Genomic DNA, 19,147 nt, shown 5'->3' on the forward strand with positions numbered 1-19,147 from the left:
AAGGAAGGGACAATGGGAGAGAGGGAGGGAAGGAGAAAGAGACTAAGGGAGAGGAAGGAAAGGAAAGAAGGAAGGAAGGGACAATGGGAGAGAGGGAGGGAAGGAGGAAGAGACTAAGGGAGGTGAAGGAAAGGAAGAAGGTAGGAAGGGACAAGGGGAGGGAAGGCAGGCAGGCACCCACCCCAGTCCCATCCCAGAGACCCATAGATTCCCCCCCCACAAGCACTCTGCAACCTGACTGATCAGCTGGCCACGCCCCCTGGCCATTGATTATGTGACCCTGGGACACTGTGAATGTCATAAGTATGAATCAGTTGTCAAGCATCCGAATGTAAATCACATGACCCTGGGGATGCTGCAACAATCATAAGTGTGAAAAATGATCATTCAATTTGCTTTTCCAGTGCTGCTGTAACTTCTAACAGTCACTAAGCGAATTGTTATAAGTCGAGGACTACCTATACTTTCCCATTTTTTCCCTTTTTTTTTGGTTAAGTTTTTGATACCCCCCCCCTCGGCCAGCTGGATGGGGGTTGGGGGTCACCACAACATGAGGAACTAAAGGGTCACGACATTAGGAAGGTTGAGAACCACTGTGCTAAAGCCACAAAATGCTTTTAGGAACCGGTGAAGCCACGTGTTTTCAATATACAGGTAGTCCTCGACTTATGATCATGACAGGACCAGAATTCCCTTGCTAAGCAAGGTTGTTGTTAAGTGAGATGTGTTCTATTTTATTACCTTTTTGCCATGGTTAAATGAACCACTGTAGTTGTTAAGTAAATCATGCAGTTGTTAAGCGAATCTGGCTTTCCCCATTGACTTTGCTTGTTGGAAACTACCCAGGAAGGTTGCAGTTGGCAATCATATGGCCCCAGGACACTGCAGCTGTTGTGAATACATGCGAGATGCCATAGAAATGCTGCAATGGTCATAAGTATGCCGACCAATTGTAAATTACTTTTCTCAGTGCTGTCGTAACTTCAAACAATCACTAAATGAATGGTTTTAAGTCTAGGACTACCTGTACAGCCTATTTTCAGTAATTCCTGAAAGCATTGTGTGGCTTCAGTCAAGGACTGCCTGTAGTGATAAACAAGCTGTACAAGTGGTCCTCAGGTTATGACCACTTTTTCAGCCACCAAAGTTATAACAATGCTTAATTGTAGTTATACAATTGGTCCTCAAAATTCTGGTTGCTTCAGGACCTCCATGGTTATGTCATTGCAAAGCAATAGAGAAGCCAGCATTTCATACCTCTTAGCATTCCCCTGCCTGCTTTTCTGTAGCGTCTGTCTGTGCACAACCCTCTCCACCTGCCTGGGAATCAGTGTGCTAGCCTGGAGCAGCCTTACGTACCAATGCTCTATATAGCACATGACCCTCCCTGTTTGTAGGATAGGCTCTGCCAACCCATCGGCACTCCATAGGGTTGGCCTTCCCAAGCTGCCCATGCTCCGTAGTGTCCATCCACAACACCTTATATCACCTGCCTGTGGCACCTTTCACCCCGTATACATTCCATACTCCTTGCCTTCCTACTTAACAACCAGCAGGGTTTGGGGGTTACAGCAGTGACCAGGATTGCCACTGCTAAGCAGTGCAGTGATGTTACGTCCCACTTTATGACCACATCACTTAGCAACAGAAATCCCAATCCCAATTGCTGTCGTTAACTCATTGTCTATATTCCAAGAAAATTATTTCCTTTTCTTTAATCAACTAACTTTTCCCCGTTTTATTATATTAATGTATGTCTGGATACGTTATTTTCTTTTCTATTCTTGTATCTAATAGCCAACTGGTTCCTCAGTAGATTTTCTGCTTTGAATGATCTACATCAGAATCTGAGGATTTTAATACTGTCAACGATGATATCTTTATGAGATATCTGAATTTGGTTAGACCTTATGCCTTTTATTTTGTAGTGGTTATTGTCCATTCTATTGGAATGTGATAAGAATGTGGTATTGGGAGACATTTCCCCTTCTAGTTAGGCCTTATGGCGTTAAAATCTATGTGTTGGTGGAGGTCATTTAGAACAGAGTGACATCAGAGACTGGGAGTGCACCATAAATCTGGTTCCCGATATCAAGATTCCCATAAAGAGACAACACTAAATGTCTACTAAAGCAGCCCCCCCCCAACCTTTTGGGCATCAGGAACCAGGTCCGTGGAGGAATGTTTTTCTGTAAGCCAGAGGAAGGTGGTTTTGCATGAGGTCTATAACCTGCGGATGGGGCTTCGCTTGTTTGTATGGCCCAGTTGCTGGCATGCCGTGGACCGATACCGGTCACAGACTGGGGGTGATCCCTGTACTGAAGAATTAGAAATTTTAAAACAATACTTGGGCTCTAATTTGCAAAAGGGATTCATATGAATATCTCAGTCTCCTGCCTCGGCTCCCACCTTCTTCGTACCCAAGAAGCAAGATCCCCAGCAGGCCTAACAATAAACTACAAAGCTTTGAACGCAGTGACAGTAAGGGACCATTATTCACTACCATTAATTCTAGACCTCTTAGATAGACTGCAGAAAGCACACATTTTTAAGAGGGTGGACTTCCGCAATGCATATAACCTCATTAGGTTCAATAAGGACCATGGATACTTAAATTGCCTTTGACACCAGATACAGAAAATTTGAACACAGTGGTCCCGTTCGGGTTTGTTAACGTAGGGACCATATTTTCCTGATTCATAAACCAAGTCTTTTCAGATGTGGTGCTCTGAAACAATATTTTGGTCTACTCTGAGAATGAGGCTCAGCAAACAGATGATGTGTGCAGAGTTTTCCACAGAGTAAGAGATAACCATTTCTTTGCCAAACCAGAAAAATGCCCCTTTGATCTGCAACAACTAGACTTCACAGGTTACTATATTTCCACAAAAGGCATATAGATGGAACCCCAGAAGATCCAAGTTGCCATAGATGCAAACCCCTGCACAGCCAAAGATGTCCAATATTTCCTGGGCTTTGCTAACTTCTAGAGAAACTTTTGATCATAAAGCCTAGCCTCAGATCCAACTGACAAAGAAGGGAATTAAATTTTCTTGGACATCTACAAACCAAACAGCATTTGAAGAATTAAAGAAGCTTTTTGTACACTAGCCCTTCCTTCAGCACCCAGACACATCAGAGATTTGTTGTTCAAACAGACGCTTCAGATATGGCCATTGGAGCTGTTCTTTTAAAGAAGAGGAAGGTAGAAAACAGACTTCTGCCTTGCACTTTCTTTTCTAGAGCCCCGACTGCCTCCAAATTGAATTATGACATTTTCAATAAAGAGCTCCTTGCTGTTAAATCTGCATTCCAAGACTGGCAACACTTCCTAGAAGGTGCACACTTTTCTATGAACCACAAGAATCTACACGCCCTTCAACAAACCAAACCAACGCTTTCATTCAGACAAATCAAATGGAGCCAATTCTTCTCACATTTTGATTTTTAAATTAAATACATCCCAGGCTCCAAGAACTTAATGCCAAATGCACTCTCTTGCAAATGAGAATATTCTCTGGTTTAACAAGACTCCAACACCACCAACAATTCTATAACCTTCTAATTTCCAGTATCAACAGCAATCACCAGCCACCTACAGCATACAGTTTCTTTAGATTTCATCATTGATTTACCCACTGTCCAAGGCTTCACGATCATTCTGGTGGCGAAAGAACTTTTCACCAAGATGGCTCATTACATAACCTGCAAGGGACTGCACAATGCAAAGACACAACCCAACTTTTTCTAGACCATGTTTTTCGCTACCATGGCATGGTCGCAGCATTGATTTCAGACAGAAGCACACAGTTCCAATCTAGGTTTTGGAAAGCACTTTTCCAGCTCCTAAATATTAAGGTCAATCTCTCCTCAGCTCATCACCTTGCCACAAACTGAGAAGTTAAAAAGATGAACCACCTCCCCCAACAATATTTTAGGTGCTGCTCCTCCACCTACAGCCAAGACAACTGGCCATTGTTATTGCCGCTTGCACAATTTTCTTACAATTTGCTGCACTCATCAAGTTCAATTACACCATTTCAAGCCATGTATGGCACACACTCTAAAGTGTTGTCTGACCACTCTGCACTGGACTCAGCTATCCCAGATGCAGTTGATTTCTTATAGGAGCAACTTGCTGCCCAAGACCTTTTGAAACAACAGCTTGAGCAAGCAAAACAAGCGTACAATAAGGCAATGGATGCCCATCAGCGGGAGGGTCCACTCATAGCAGTAGGAGACAATCTAGGTTTGGCTCTCTACCAAGTTCTTCCAACAAGTTAGATGCTAAACTTAGCATCTAAGTCAGGCATGTCAAACTCGCGATGTCATGTGACATTGTGCGACATATTGCAACTTTTCCCCCATTGCCGGCAATGGGGTGGGCACAGTTTTGGCATGACGCATCCAGCCTGTGGGCTGACAGTTTCACATGCCTGATCTAAGTTCTCCAACAAGCCAACTCTATATAGCCTTCCACCTCCAATTACCTACCACTATCAATGAAGGTGCATCCAGTATTTTACCTATTCTTACTCTCCAAACATGCTCCCCCAAGCGCAATACAATCACGGTGCCCCCCTCCACCACCAGTCATAATGGAGGGAGAACCAGAATATGAGATGGAAGAAATACCAGTCTCTAGGAAAAAAGGTAAAGGCATTCATATTTGAATCATTGGAAAGATTACCTGGGAAAATGCACAGTGTGCTCATGCCCCTGATTTGTCATTCATGAGCACTTCCCTGACAAGCCATGGTGAACCAAGGTCCAGCTCTACATCCAGTTTCACCTGTGGAACCTATTGAGGAAGAGTTTCACCAGCCTCTCTGGAGGAAGCAGGACACTTGCCACAATGGGCCTTCCACATTTGGCCTTGAATTCCCAGGCAGGGGAGGGAACCTCTAACAATGTTTTTGTGTTGCAGCAACCATGACCTGGCTTGCCAGCTACTTCAAATGAGGGGAAGGCGGATTCCTTTTTGACTGGTTCCCTTTCACCTTTGCCAGGTTCCTTCTAACTTTGAAGAGAAAAGGATTACAGAACAATCCATGGAAGTGGGAAGCAAAGTGGAGGGGGGGGATGTAGGAGATGACTAGGCTGAGCCTGAGGGAAGGGTGAAATGCATCATCTCAAATCCCTTCATACCCACAAGAGTCTAGCCCACTCCGAATTCCATTGACTCTTATCTACCACCAATCTGCTTTGACCCTTAGTAATTTAGATTCTTGTGGAGAGCATAAGCTTGCAATAAATCTTTATATTCATTATGAACGGTCTGGACTTCTGATTTCTTGCGCTTGACAAAACTAATGGAGATAAGGCGGAGATAAAGCAGAGGCAGAGACGCCTAGAAAGCTACTGTAGAGTGATAAGCAACGAACCCCAATGTGAGTGACAATTGCTGTTAGGGCCTGCCAGTAAGAGCAGCAATGCTTTTGTAGTTGTCTACCCTTATTGGAAGTGCAAGGAATGGTTCTGGCAGTTATTTATAGAGTTGTGAAGAATATGCTAGTCCAGAGGTCCCAGAGACCAGTTTCATGGGAGATAACAATTTTTCCATGGACCAGGGGAGCGGAGGGAAGTTTTCAGGATTATTCAAGTGCATTACATTTATTTTAAATTTTCTAAAGAAACAAACAAACAAATGATGCACTTTATTTCTATTATTGTATTAGATTAACCACCTTTAAAAAATGCTGAAGAGGTGGTGGAAAAAACCACTTCTTATTGCACCTGGAGCAATAAAAGCAAAAAACTCCAGTTGAAATGCAGCAGAGCCCAGCGGTCTTAGAAAAGGTGCACACGAGAGAAAGAATCCCTTGGAGACGCAGTGCTTAAGGTGAAAGTACCTTCTCCTGCCCCTATTTGCACCCAAAGACACACACACATACATGCCTTGGGGAGGGGAGCCTCCTCTGAGGCTTTGAGGGAGCCCCCAGTTGCAATCTGGGCTGGCACGCGTTTGTCTTGCAAACTTGGAGAGTTGCACAAAGGGAGAGCGAGTCCAGCTGGAGTGCCTGGGAGGGGGGAGGAGGAAAGTGAGAAAGATGAGGAGGAGGAGGAGGAGGAGGAGGAAGAGGGAGCAGGACGAGGCAGAAGGGGGAGGAGAAGGGAGAGGAGGAAGGACACAGAGCTCAGATGCAAACCAGTTGCAAGCGCAGGTCGGAGGACCTCGCACTGAGCAAGATAGCTTCTGCTTTGCCACTCTCCCACCCCTGCCCACACCCCTGCAGGCTTGCCACATTCCTGGAGGTAGAAGACGTGTTTTCAGCACACCTGCAGCTGCACGGCCAGTTCCTAAGTGGCTGTGGCCCAGTACCAGTCCGTGGACCCAGGATACCTGTGCTAGTCAATTTTATCTGCTCTAAGTTGAACTCTAACCATGTTGCAGGTCCTGTGGCAATTATTGGCATTAGGTCTAGGTCAGTTATCTAAGGAGTCTGATCCTATTCTGTTCTTACTATCACAAGATAGGACCAAGGAAGACAACAGAGTCTTCCTTCAATAGCCTTGGAGCTGTTAGAACAGCAACTTCTGTTAGCTACATGCCCTTCTGTCTGGTCATTGCCTCCTGAGACTGGAAGGAAAATGAGATTAGGCTCTGACAGTAGTTAATTTTTTTTTGAGAGAGGGAATGGTTCCATCATCTCTTAAGGAGGCTGTGATCTGCCCCCAAGGCCATCACTATATCCCATGATACTGGACAATTATTATAATCTCTATATTTGATTATTGTAATGTGCTCTATATAGGACTGAACTTGAAGAACAATTGGAAGTTTCCATTAATGAAGAACGTGATATAGCAGCAGTTAATTTATTAGATACCCAGCATATATGACATCAATTAACATGAACTGCAGCAACTGCTGGTGCACTTCTGGTTGCAATTGAAGGTGCTAATTGTCACTTTTAAAGCTCTTCATGGTTTAAGACCAGGTTACTTAATAGACTGACTCTCCCCAAATATCCCACCTGATCCAGAAGTAGGTACATGTTCCGGGTACTGTTGGCTAGGAAGTATTGACTGGTGGGGCTTAGGAGAGCCTTTTCTGATTGCACCTGCTGCTTGGAACATCATCCCCATGATATTACATTGTCTCTGTCTGTAGCCCTGGGTGTGTAACAACATAGCCATCTTCGAGTTATGTTGAATTGTTTGGATGATGCCCAGCTTAGGTTTTACCCAGTGGTGAGATTCAGCCAGTTTGCACCACTTTTTGTTGCCCAGGCCCAGAATGGACTTCCGGAAGCGGCATCCACATAGAAAATCAGTTGTTCACATATTTGAATCCCACCACTGGTTTTACCTATTGGTAATATACCTTTAGACATGGATGTGGGAGTGGTGGCAATATAAACTGAATAAATAAAGATAGATTCTGGTGTTAATTTTAAAATCTTAAACAAATCTGAAGTACATTCCCCACTATAACCTATCCAGCTACCCAGATCAGAAAAAAGTGCATTTTAAAATGCCTCTACTGCCAATACTTTGGTACTTAATAAACAAGAGATGAACTATTCCTAAGGTGGTGCATAGGCTATAGCACGTACTCCTCATTAAGATATGTTTGGTCTCCATTCTCTTAAGGAAGTGACAAGATGAATCTATTTGCTAACTTTTTAGCTGTTAATTGATTTTAACAATACTGACTTTAATATGATTTTAACTGACCAGATCAAACTCTTCCTTTTTTATTAATGTATAAGCCAATGTGAGTTCTTAACAGACCTTACGTACTTGTGATAAAAAAAAACAAATTTCATTTTTTACTTGAATTATGAACCTAATTTCAGATTACTCTACTATGACATCTGCAAATATAGTACACATCATTTCCTTTACATTTTTATATTAAATAATCAGAGAGTGAATTATATCAAATTTAGTATTTTAATTTCCTGTAATAGTAAATATGATCTGTGAATGGATTTTCATCTGACCACCAGGTGGAGCTGTAGCATTAAAAAACTTTTAATAATATTCCTTCTGATCAAAAGTCTACTGAATCAAGACACATTTATAAATGTTCACAGCTTTGCTCACTCAGCTACTTTAAACTAAAGAATTCATCAAGAGTCTCTGTTGTTTTCAGTAGTAGTTTCTTCACAGTAATGTCTCAGTGATACAATTTGTTTAAAACAGAAGACAACATTGCAGGTGACAGTGGCTGATTGATCTAATGCAGGGGTCCCCAACTCCCGGTCCGGTACTGGGCCGCAGCCACTTAGGAACTGGTCGTGCAGCTGCAGGTGTGCTGAAAACATGTCTTCTACCTCCAGGAATGCGGCAAGCCTGCAGGGGTCTGGGTAGGGGCGGGAGAGTGGCAGAGCAGAAGCTGTCTTGGTAAGTGCAAGGTCCTCTGACGGCTGCGCTTGCAACTGGATTATAACATCTGAGCTGTGTCCTTCCTCCTCTCCCTCTTCCTGCTTCTTCTGCTACCTCTTCTTCTGCCTCCTCCTCTTCCTCCTGCTACTTCTTCTTCCTCCTTCTCTTCTTCCTCACTTTCCTCCCCCTCCCCCAGCAGGACTCGCTCTCCCTTCGTGCAACCCTCCAAGTTTGGAAGACAAACGTGCGCCAGTCCAGATTGCAACCGGGGGCTCCCCCAAAGCCTTGGAGGAGGCTCCTCTCCCCAAGGCGTGTGTGTGTGTGTGTGTGTGTGTGTGTGTGTGTGTGTGTGTGTCTTTCTCAGGGTGCAAATAGGGGCAGGAGAAGCTACCTTTCACCTTAAGCACTGCGTCTCCAAAGGATTCTTTCTCTCTTCTGTACTTTTCTAAGACCGCTGGGCTCCGCTGCATTTCAACTGGAGTTTTTTTGCTTTTATTTTGATGCTCCAGGTGCCTCAAGTTTTGGCAACATCCTGCCTACTTTTCGAGGTTTAATTTGGTGTATTTGTGTGTGTGTGTGTGTGTGTGTGTGTGTGTTCCTCCTTTCTTTGTGAAGCTCTCCAAGTTTGCAAGCCAAGTGCACTCCTACCCGGCTTACAATGGGAAGGGGAGAAGCTACATTTCCCCTTAAGCACTGTGTCTCCAAGGGAATCCCTCTCGCATTTACACCTTTTCCAAGGCTGCTGGGCTTGCGCAGTGCTGAGTTGGTTTGGTCTCTCTCTCTCTCTCTCTCTTTTTAATGTTTTTTTTTTTTTCAGCACTTCCTCAGCGTGTTGGTTCTTTGGTTTGCTTTGCTGGAAGGCTAAGTTTAGGATTGTCTCTTTTCTTTCCCACTTTCTTAGAAGTGGTCTAATCTAATACAATAATAGAAATAAAACACATTATTTGTTTGTTTGTTTAGAAAATTTACAATAAACGTAATGCGCTTAAATCATCCTGAAACCTTCCCTTCCCTCCCGTTCCCTACCCCCCACCCAGGGAAAAATTGTTGTCTCCCATGAAACCAGTCCCTGGTATCAAAACGGTTGGGGACCTCTGATCTAATGGATGTTCACTTGCTGAGTGATAAGCAAGTAATAACATTAGACACGAAGATATTAGAGAAGTTGATAAATTATTTGGGCCACAATTAAGCCCAAAATATCTCTTGCTAAGAGAGTTGTTAAGTGAATTTTGACCCATTTTATGACCTTGCCAGAGTTGCTAAGCGAATTACTGCAGTTAAGTTAATAACATGATTGTTAAATCAATCTGGCTTTCCCATTGACTTTGCTTGTCAGAAGGTTGCAAAAGATGATCACATGACCCTGGGACACTGCAACATCATAAATACATGCCAGTTGCCCAGCATCCAAATTTTTATCATGTGAGCCTGGGAATGCTGCAACGATCATGTGAAAAATGATTATAAGTCCTCCTTTTTAGTGGTGTTGTAACTTCAAGTGGTCACTAAACAAATGGTTATAAGTTGAGGAGTACCTGTATCTAATTTAGATTTGCTATCTAACAGAAAGTAATTAAGAAGTTCAATAAAGAAAATAATTAAGAACAAAACTATGCAAACATAAAATCAGGATGTGATCCTAAGTGTCCCACATAACCCCAATAGAAATATTTAAGATAACACCAGTTGCCAGCTGATAGACTCCAAGTCTACTTATATTCACAAATCTTTTATGCACTTTTAATACAAAGCAAATATAATGAACATATTTTCCTATAATGAGGTGTCTAAGTGTTTAAGGAAGTTTTATTTATATCCAAATATAAACTGGCTTTACAGATCCTTTATATTAGGTACCTTTAACACTTGTGTTTTCAGGTTATGACTGAAACAGAAAAATGAATAAAAGTTAAATCTTGAATACACTACTTTTGTTAAGCAGCCCCTTTGGCAAAATATTACAAGTAAATATGACACAGCCTTGCAATTATATATTGCAAAAAAAATTGTGCAGTCCACTGCAATCACAGTGGATTCATGGCAAAATAAATAAAAAATATATTCTTCCCTGCAGAAAATGAAATATACTTATTGCAGAATTTGTATGTTACTTCAAACCAATATTTCCAAATGCTTAGCAGCGAAATATGAGTTAAATTATACAGAATTGTTAACAGAAGAATGTGCTCTATTTTAAGTAAAATGTTATCTTTCTACAAGTGTTAAAGTCAACGTACCTGGTTAGTAGGAGGCTGCTGAATCTGATCAGCATATGGTAAGGCAGAAACTTGTTGGTCATTTATGTTCTGCTGTCGACGATCACTGTACTGCTGATGTGAATGGGACATCTGTCCAGCCATCTGAAGGCCAGCAGCATGGAATGAAAATGATGGTGCAAGCCGAACAGATGAAGGTTTGCATGCTGAAGTCTCTCCTCCTAGAAATGACAGCACAACAGTTCAGTATAGTTTTCTTATTTCAGCTATAATCTATCTTCACATTAAACATAAAAAGGGACATAGATATATTTATCTAAGTTTTGCTTAAAACAAACAAAGACAAAATGAGTTAAACTGCATGCCCAGAAGTATGTGTACGTATTTTTTTAAAAAATAAGTGGATGGGATGCAATGAAACATGCACTCAATGTGATTATGAATCCTATGTTTGCTAATAATTCTTCTTCTCCATAAACTTTCCTCTTTTCAATCCTATCACATCAGACAATTCTCATGCGGCTAGAGTCTGACTGAAATGCCATTTATTTTAAAACAAATCTGTATTTAAAAGAAAAAAATGAAATCTTATTTTAATGGACTATCTGAAGAACGTTCAGTTACGTATAGTTCTTGGGCCTATGACCACTATTTAAGCAATGGTTCAAAGTTATGATGGCCTTGGAAAAAGTAACCTATATTTGCACTTATGACCATTGCACCATCCCTGTGGTCATATAATTACAATTTGCACTTGACAACTGCCTTGCACTTTTTGACCAGTTGCAGCATCCTAAGGTCACATGATTGTGATCTGCAAACTTTTTGCCAATTTCCAACAAAAGATATTGGGGAAGATGAATTTGCTTAACAACTGCAGTGTTTCATTTAACCACCATCATACAAATTATTGCAAAATCAGTTCTCTCAATTTATAACCACAATGACTTGTGTCTGAAATTTTGGTCCCAATTGTGATGATAAATAAGTCAAAATGTATTAACAAATTTCAGAATTACTGAACTATTAACAATTGATAACTACAGTATCAATACATTTCAGAATAACTCAAAGTGATTTGCGTTACATAATTACACAAATAATATAAATTGTGCTGTTTGTATTGTGACACCACTACACAAATGAAATGACAGGTAGTCTTTGTTTAATGATGCTAATTGGGACCAGAAACTCCATCATTAAGCCAAAAAAATCTTGTGACTATGCTTAGCAACAGCAGTTCCAGCAGTCCCAGTTGCCAATATTAAAGGAGGAATTGTACAGGTTGTTAAGTAAGGACCTCATGTGACTGTGACTTCCAACTTCTTGCAGGCTTCCCCCTTGACTTTGCTTGGCTGAAACCAGCAGGGAAGATTGCAAATGATGATCATGTGATTGTGGTGATGCTGCAACCGTGTTAAGTCTGAGCTCCAATTATAACTACCACTCATTCAGTGCAGTCATAAGTTCAAATGGTCACTGAGTGAGTGGTTGTTAAATGAGGGCCACCTGTAATCAATCAGAAAATTGATTCATTCGATGCAAAGTCCATTGCATTGAGATCTGAACAATCAAGATTTTACTGTAATGAGTTGAAAAGAGATAGGCAAGCAACATATGGGTGTCTTCTACCATCTTCTCTCCCAATTCCCAAAAAGCCACTCCCAAAAGTAGGAAGTTTTGCTGAGTGCCATGCGGCTAAAGAGTCAGGAGGATCTCCAATGATTAGATGGAAACACTCCCATCTACTTGTCATCTTTCAAGCTATCATCTTCCACATACTTTTATCTGGATTGAGTCAGATGTGTTTCATATATGCACTGAGTTCTAGCAAAACTGTATATAGAAAGAAACAAACCTATCCCAACCAACCAAGACACTCTACAGTTGTCAGCCCTACTGGATAGACAACTCCACAGTAAGGCTGAAACTACTCTTATTAAGATTAGTTATAATAATAGACTCCATCAAGTCTGATTATGCTTCTTATAGTTCAGTGAATTAGACAGGCATCTACCTGAACTACTTTTGAATATTATCCTGCTATTCTAGGCTTATAACATGTGTCAGCCCTTTTTGCCTAGGCAATGGCTCTTGCATACCTCCTCCAAGATCATCCTTCCTTACTCTCTACAAGAGTGATGAAGCAGTTACTGCCTTCAATTGGTATTTGCTGCCACAATCTTCTTTTCCTCCCCTCAACCAGTGGTATAGCAGCAAAGCTGAACAAAGGGAAATGACTTCCCCTGCCAATTAAGAAACACAAGGTCACTTAGCTTAGCATCTGGTGATCAGTTAGAGAGGTCTAGCTATCCTGAAGCATGTTCCAGACTACATCCCTCTCTAAGATGTAAATGTATATCAAAAATATTTATTTGGTATCGAAACTGTATTAATAACATTACCACCATGTTAAGAGTTATGTTTAAAGAAAGAATGATGCTTTCAAAGAGACAGAACAATTAATGGTGCATGTCTTGAGTACATACAAAATAAAATCACCCCCCCCCAACTCTGATTATTCATTACATCTAGGATTGTGTATGGGATATACATATACACAATTCTGTACACATCAACTGAAAAGGTGCTGAATTTTCAAGTTAAGTATACAACTGCTTTACTTGGTTGTAAAACAATAGGTTTTATTGGAGAATTTGGTATGTATCCCCATTAACAAGTTTTTTTTTTCACATTTAAGTGAGAAACTTGTTTAAATCCTCTTCATTTTTCTTTGATAATGCTTTCAAACTTAGTAAGTTTTTCAATTTAAATGTTATTTAATGTGTAACAAACTTATGGCAATCTGGTTCTGCAGTTCCATTCCAGAGTGTATCAATTTTAACCCAACTTTTTTAATAACAGCATTATTGTTTTTTGAGGTTAGTGGTTTAAAATATGGAGACAGTATTCTAGTTTTTTAAATAGAAAATGATATTATTTCAATCTGTGCTTATTTTAAAATTCTTGAATATTAAATCTTCACACAGAGAATTGGGGAGCCAATTAGTTACTGAGGTGACTCCATTGCTTTTAATATTTACTGTCTTCCCTTAGCTTTTAATAATAGCTTTAAAAAATTTTAAATAGTAAATTTTAATATATATTATTGTTTTATAATTTTGTTGTATGCTGCCCTTTTTTGTGAGATTAGGCAGCCAAATAAATTGGATGGGTGGATGGATGGATTGATTGACTATCAAAAATATTTTAAGAGATTGCCAACAGTGATGTGACAATGCTCTCCACTGAAAACAGAGATTTACTATTTCTGTGAATCATTTTAGCTCAAACAACTAAAATAGCATTCATTTCAGAAAAAGTAGAATATTGTTGCTCAGCTTTCCTCCACACACCAGTAAGCATAACACAATATCCTTGCTACATTTTAAAAAAAAATTCATTACAGAATGGGAGGTTCTCTGGGGAACTTTGAAGTTTAGGACAAGATGAAGCCTCATATGCATCATCGGGTGCTGGGTGGGTGTGGCCCATTGGATGGGCGTGGCTGTGGTGGTAACAGCAGACTGGGTGGGACTAAAAAGTTCAATCAATCAATTCCAACTTTGCAATATCTTTTTTTTTCCATGAGAAGTTGAAATTGATTGATTGAACCTTTTTTTTTTTTGTACACGGCGGCGGAGGCCTAAAGCGAAAAGGTTTTATAAAACCCAGCTGAAGGCCTAGGACTGGGGTGACAGTGCGCGTGCCCACAGAGAGGGCTCTGAGTGCCGCCTTTGGCACCCATGCCATAGGTTCACCACCACTGGGCTAGAGCATCAAGTCTTTCATCAGTTAATAGATACCTAAATTTTGGACCTATTGTGCAAAGAGCACAAAGAGCAGGCAATTTCAGCCAGTGGTGGCAAGGATGAAGATGTTCCTCTCTTTTTTAATGTGATGCTTCAGAGTTCGATTCTAATGGAGATGCAAAAAAGTACTCACTCAGTGAGAAGCTAACCTCACCCTAATCCTGGAAAAATGTCAGAATTTGAATGGGAAGACTAGTCTTAAACAACAACCCAAGCAGGTGGGAATAATTATTGATTCTAAGATTATACCTACATTGTATGCTACCCCCAAGAAAATGGGCTAACCATCGAGGAGAGGGCTATTGGGGAGTCATAGCTCATGTGGTAATAGGTGGAACAGATGCCCGCTATGCCTAGAGAGTTTTTTGCTCAGCTTCTGCTGGTATACTAATTGTGGCTCTCCCTAAAACAGGATTTACTGGGGACCATCACTCATGCTTTTTGTGATATATTGTTTAGTTTATGCTTGAAGGCCACCCAGAAATTTCTGCTGCTATAAAGGGCAATGGACTGTGCACTTATTGATAGCTTGTGATAGTGCCATATTACACTATTGCTGTTTCTAACTGCAATTCAAGGTTATAGCCACTACCATTAAAGTCCTATATGGCTAGAGGTCTAAGTATATTTTTCCCATATAGATTCTGCCCACCCACTCACCCATCCAAAAAAACCTTATTCATCACAAAAAAGGATAGAATGTTGATGCAAGATACTTTAAGTTATAAGACAATAAAATCTGCCATGTTGATATTGAGAACTAGGCACCAAGAAAAGCTATCTAAAGATACCATTCCCTTATAAGTATGTAGTAAAACACTGATGTCACAAATATTCTTTTCTATTACACTTCCAAAATAATTATATGTATATTTACAATGATGTAGGTCCATGGGAATTTCAAGTAATCATTATGTTTTGCTCTTAGGAAGCTTTAAAACACGTTTTCTCTATTTTCTAAATTTTCAGCTTCAGACAGAAATTGGATATCAATTGAGATATAGAAAGATGGAAAAGAAAATATACTGCTCAAAAAAATAAAGGGAACACAAATGTATAAGATCCTATATGTTTGTGTTCCCTTTATTTTTTTGAGCAGTATATATAAAATTTCTGCAATGCTAAATGCAACAGAAAAAATATTTTCTAAAGTCTTTAATATTACTTGCATAACATTAGGGGAAGAGATTTGAAATATGGGCAATATTTATTTTTAGCATTCCTGGTGCTAAATTACCGTAACATTATTTCTTTATAAAATGTTTTATGTATCATTACCTCATAAAAATAAAGCATACTTTATTCAGATAATTATGAATTGATTGGTTGAATTTCTCTTAAATTGTTTTTATTTTTTGGTACAAACTGTTGAATTATAATGAATATAAACATTTCTTCCATTCTGCAGGCTAGGGTACTGTAAAGGTTAACACTGAAAAAAAGACTCAAATGATAAAAAGTTACATACTCCATCTTCCAATATATTGAACAGTTTTAAAAATGCCAATTTTCAGGAGGGGGAAATAAAGGAAGATTCATAATTTGCCACTTATCATTCTCATTTTCTGAATCTGAAATCTAATTTATCAGTAGGTTTTATATCTTTTTAGCCTTCATTTTTATCATACTAGTGGACTTCATATTTTACCATGATTTCTGGTATCTCAAACTTTGAGTTGTTTCTTCTACAATTTATGTACCATTTAAAAATAAAACATTAGGAATATTTCATAACTCATTATAATAGTTCAGAAAAATGGGAGGAAAAATTGGGAGAAAGAGGTTGGAGCTATAGCACTACAATTTCCAGCATTCCTCATCAATGGCTATGTCTTCTATGCATGCCAGAAGCTGCAATTAACCATAATTTGGAGTGGTATCATTTTTAATTATAACATACAGGTCTCAAAATTAAATATAATTTGAAAGTATCAGCTAATACATTTCAAAAAGCAACTTACAGGTCAATGAATTGAGTGCAGAACATAAATTATTAAATTATCCACTAGTAAGTTTGGAAAATCTTCCCACTTAGCGATAATTAATTTGTACTTCAACATTGTAACTTTCAGTTGTAGTGCAGACCAGAATAATACATAACAATGTACGCTTTATTTATGGTGCCTTCACATCAGTTTCTAATTCCTGGCAACTGCCTGGATAAGTCACTGTAGTTTTCTTGGCAAAGTTTTACAAAAATGGCTTGTCATTGCCTCCTTTCTAGGGATGAAAGAGAATGACTGGCCCAAGGTCATGCAGCAGGCTTCATGCCTAAAGTGAGACTAGATTTCACAGTCTCCTGGTTTCTATCCTGGTGCCTTAATCACTGTATCAAATTGGGTCACAGTATAATGTAGGTGTGGTTAATCTTAACAATTAGACAACAACTATTTACATCAGTGGTTCTCAACCTGTGGGTCAGGACCCCATTTGGGGCCGAATGACCATTTCACGGGGGTCGCCAAACAACGCAGTCTGCCATTTTTTTCTCCTTTTCCTTAGCTGTGCTACTCCCTTTTATTCTATTGGCTTTTGAAAGCCAATAGAATAGACTCTCTTGAATAGAGTCTAATTCTATTGGCTTTCAAAAGCCTATAGGAATTGTCCAGGCTGTCTCTGCCCTGCTGAGCCCGCCAAAAGTCCCATTCTGCAAATGGTGCTGCACCAGTTGAGTAGTCCTTGACTTACGACCAGTTGGGGGTCGCGGCATTAAAAAGATTGAGAACCACTGATTTACATGCATCAAATCTATGTCCAAAAGAATTCAACAATGCTATCAGGAAATTATGCAATGAATTAAGAATAGAATATATATTTAGGGATGTCCAATTTAAACTTTGCAGGGGGGGAATGCACCTTGGGATGGAATAATGAATGTGTACAGTCAAACAACTTGACAGGTTATGTTTTAACAGATTTACCAAATTAGAATTTCACAATCCAACAAAATATATTGCTCTAGCCTAAAGAAGATAATGGATTTTCCCCACAATTCATTAATTAGACAGGTGGAATAAAATGCACAGTTATCTAGAAATGGATTAGGAAAACAGAGTTGTTCTCCAGCACTGGAGATGGATAATCCACTCAATGGGTTGAGACTGTATTCCTGCCCAATCAGATCAGTCAGCCAAAGTTGCCACGCCTGTCCTGGACCACGAGATCCCAGTCTTGACTGATCTCGCCCAGCAGAACAGACGTACAACTTTGGCTCCTAGGCAGGTATAGTTTCTTTCCATTGGTGGATTATCTTCTAGTAGCTGAAATTGCTCAGGTTAGGGCTAATTGGAGATAATATAATTTAATTTAATAGATTATTCTAAAATATCCAAAAAAAGAAATTCCCTTTTTGGCTAAATTTTAGGATTCAGGAATTCAGATTCCCCAGAGGGAAATCCACCCTCGCTTAAAAGGGGTGAATTCCCTAACTCCCCTCCCTCACCTAACCCCCAACCCTCCACACCCCCACATCGGCCAGCCGGTGCAGCTGGCAGCGGCCTTAAGCGAACGGGGAATCTCTCGGAAACTCAACGCGTTTTAAGAAAAAAAAGCAAGCGATTAGCGAGGGGAGCGGAGGGAAAGGGGACGCATGCGGGGAAGGAGATTGGTTACGGGAATCATCCAGGCGGCGCGAAACAAAATAGTAATCATGACAGATGCAAGCCTATTTGGCTGGGGAGCCCACCTGGGGACCAAGTGGACACAGGGCCGCTGGTCAGCAGTGGACCTCCGACACAACATAAACTGGCTCGAGCTCCGGGCCATCCACCTAGCGTTAAGACATTTCCAGAGCAGCCTAAGACGCAGTCACGTACTAGTCCTGACGGACAACGTGACAGCCAAGGCACACATAAACCACCAGGGGGGCACACATTCTCGCTCACTTTCGGCCGAGGCTCTCCTACTGGGAGCTTGGGCGGAACAAAATCTGGCCTCCATAAAGGCCGACCACATATCGGGAGAGGCAAACATCCAGGCAGATCTGTTGAGCAGATCAACAATGGATCACTCGGAGTGGCAACTACACCCGAGGATCTTCAGGGAGATCTGTCACCGCTTCGGGCTTCCCCAAGTAGACCTGTTTGCCTCCCCTTCCAATGCCCATCTGACTCGCTTCTTCTCCCGATTCCCATCCAGGGGAGCAGAACAAATGGATGCGTTACGGAGCCCATGGCCAAGGGAGCTCCTGTATGCGTTCCCACCCTTACCTCTTCTTTCGGCGGTAGTATGCAAGATCCTGCGGGAAAGAGCCAAGGTAATCCTGGTGGCCCCTTATTGGCCAAGGAGGCCTTGGTTCGCAGACCTGAGGAGTCTCTCCCACACAAATCCATGGCGGATCCCTCCAGAGAGGATCTCCCTCAAGCAAGGGGAGATCTTCCACCCAGAGCCACAATGGCTACAACTAGCTGTCTGGCACTTGAGCGGCCAATTCTAAGCAAGGGGCCTTGCTCACAGGGGGTAATTAGGGTCATACAGGCTTCAAGGCGTCCTTCCATGAACCGTATCTACGAGGCCACGTGGAGAAGTTTCCAGTCATGGTGCTCTAAGCAGAAATTGCCACTCAAAGGGATCACAGTTCCCAAGATCCTAGAATTCCTACTAGATGGCTTAGAGAGGGGCCTTTCGCCAAACACACTATGCAGGCAGATCGCCGCTCTCTCAACAATACTTTTGGCCAGGCCCGGTGAAACCTTGGGTAAGCATCCCTTAATACGATCCTTTCTCAAGGGGGCTGCGACATTAGACCACCAACCGTGCACAGATACCCATCGTGGGAACTGC

The 19,147-nt window shown here is 41.0% G+C and overlaps 1 protein-coding gene across 4 annotated transcripts in view; it reads right to left on the reverse strand.

Annotated features, from left to right (window-relative positions):
• The window catches only part of DYRK1A (dual specificity tyrosine phosphorylation regulated kinase 1A), a 169,178-nt gene that overhangs the window by 20,815 nt on the left and 129,216 nt on the right, over positions 1 to 19,147 (reverse strand). For 3 of the 4 annotated variants that reach the window (XM_039369876.1, XM_039369892.1, XM_039369899.1), the window contains one exon: positions 10,575 to 10,774. In XM_039369876.1, the coding sequence (XP_039225810.1) occupies positions 10,575 to 10,774 (200 nt within the window). Of the gene's footprint in view, positions 1 to 10,574; positions 10,775 to 12,655; positions 12,800 to 19,147 lie in introns of all 4 variants that reach the window. The other variant, XM_039369884.1, reaches the window with a different exon arrangement.

Source organism: Crotalus tigris, unplaced genomic scaffold (assembly GCF_016545835.1).
Source record: "Crotalus tigris isolate CLP2741 ecotype Arizona unplaced genomic scaffold, ASM1654583v1 scf7180000017601.7605149639:7615979, whole genome shotgun sequence".
Taxonomy (NCBI): domain Eukaryota; kingdom Metazoa; phylum Chordata; class Lepidosauria; order Squamata; family Viperidae; genus Crotalus; species Crotalus tigris.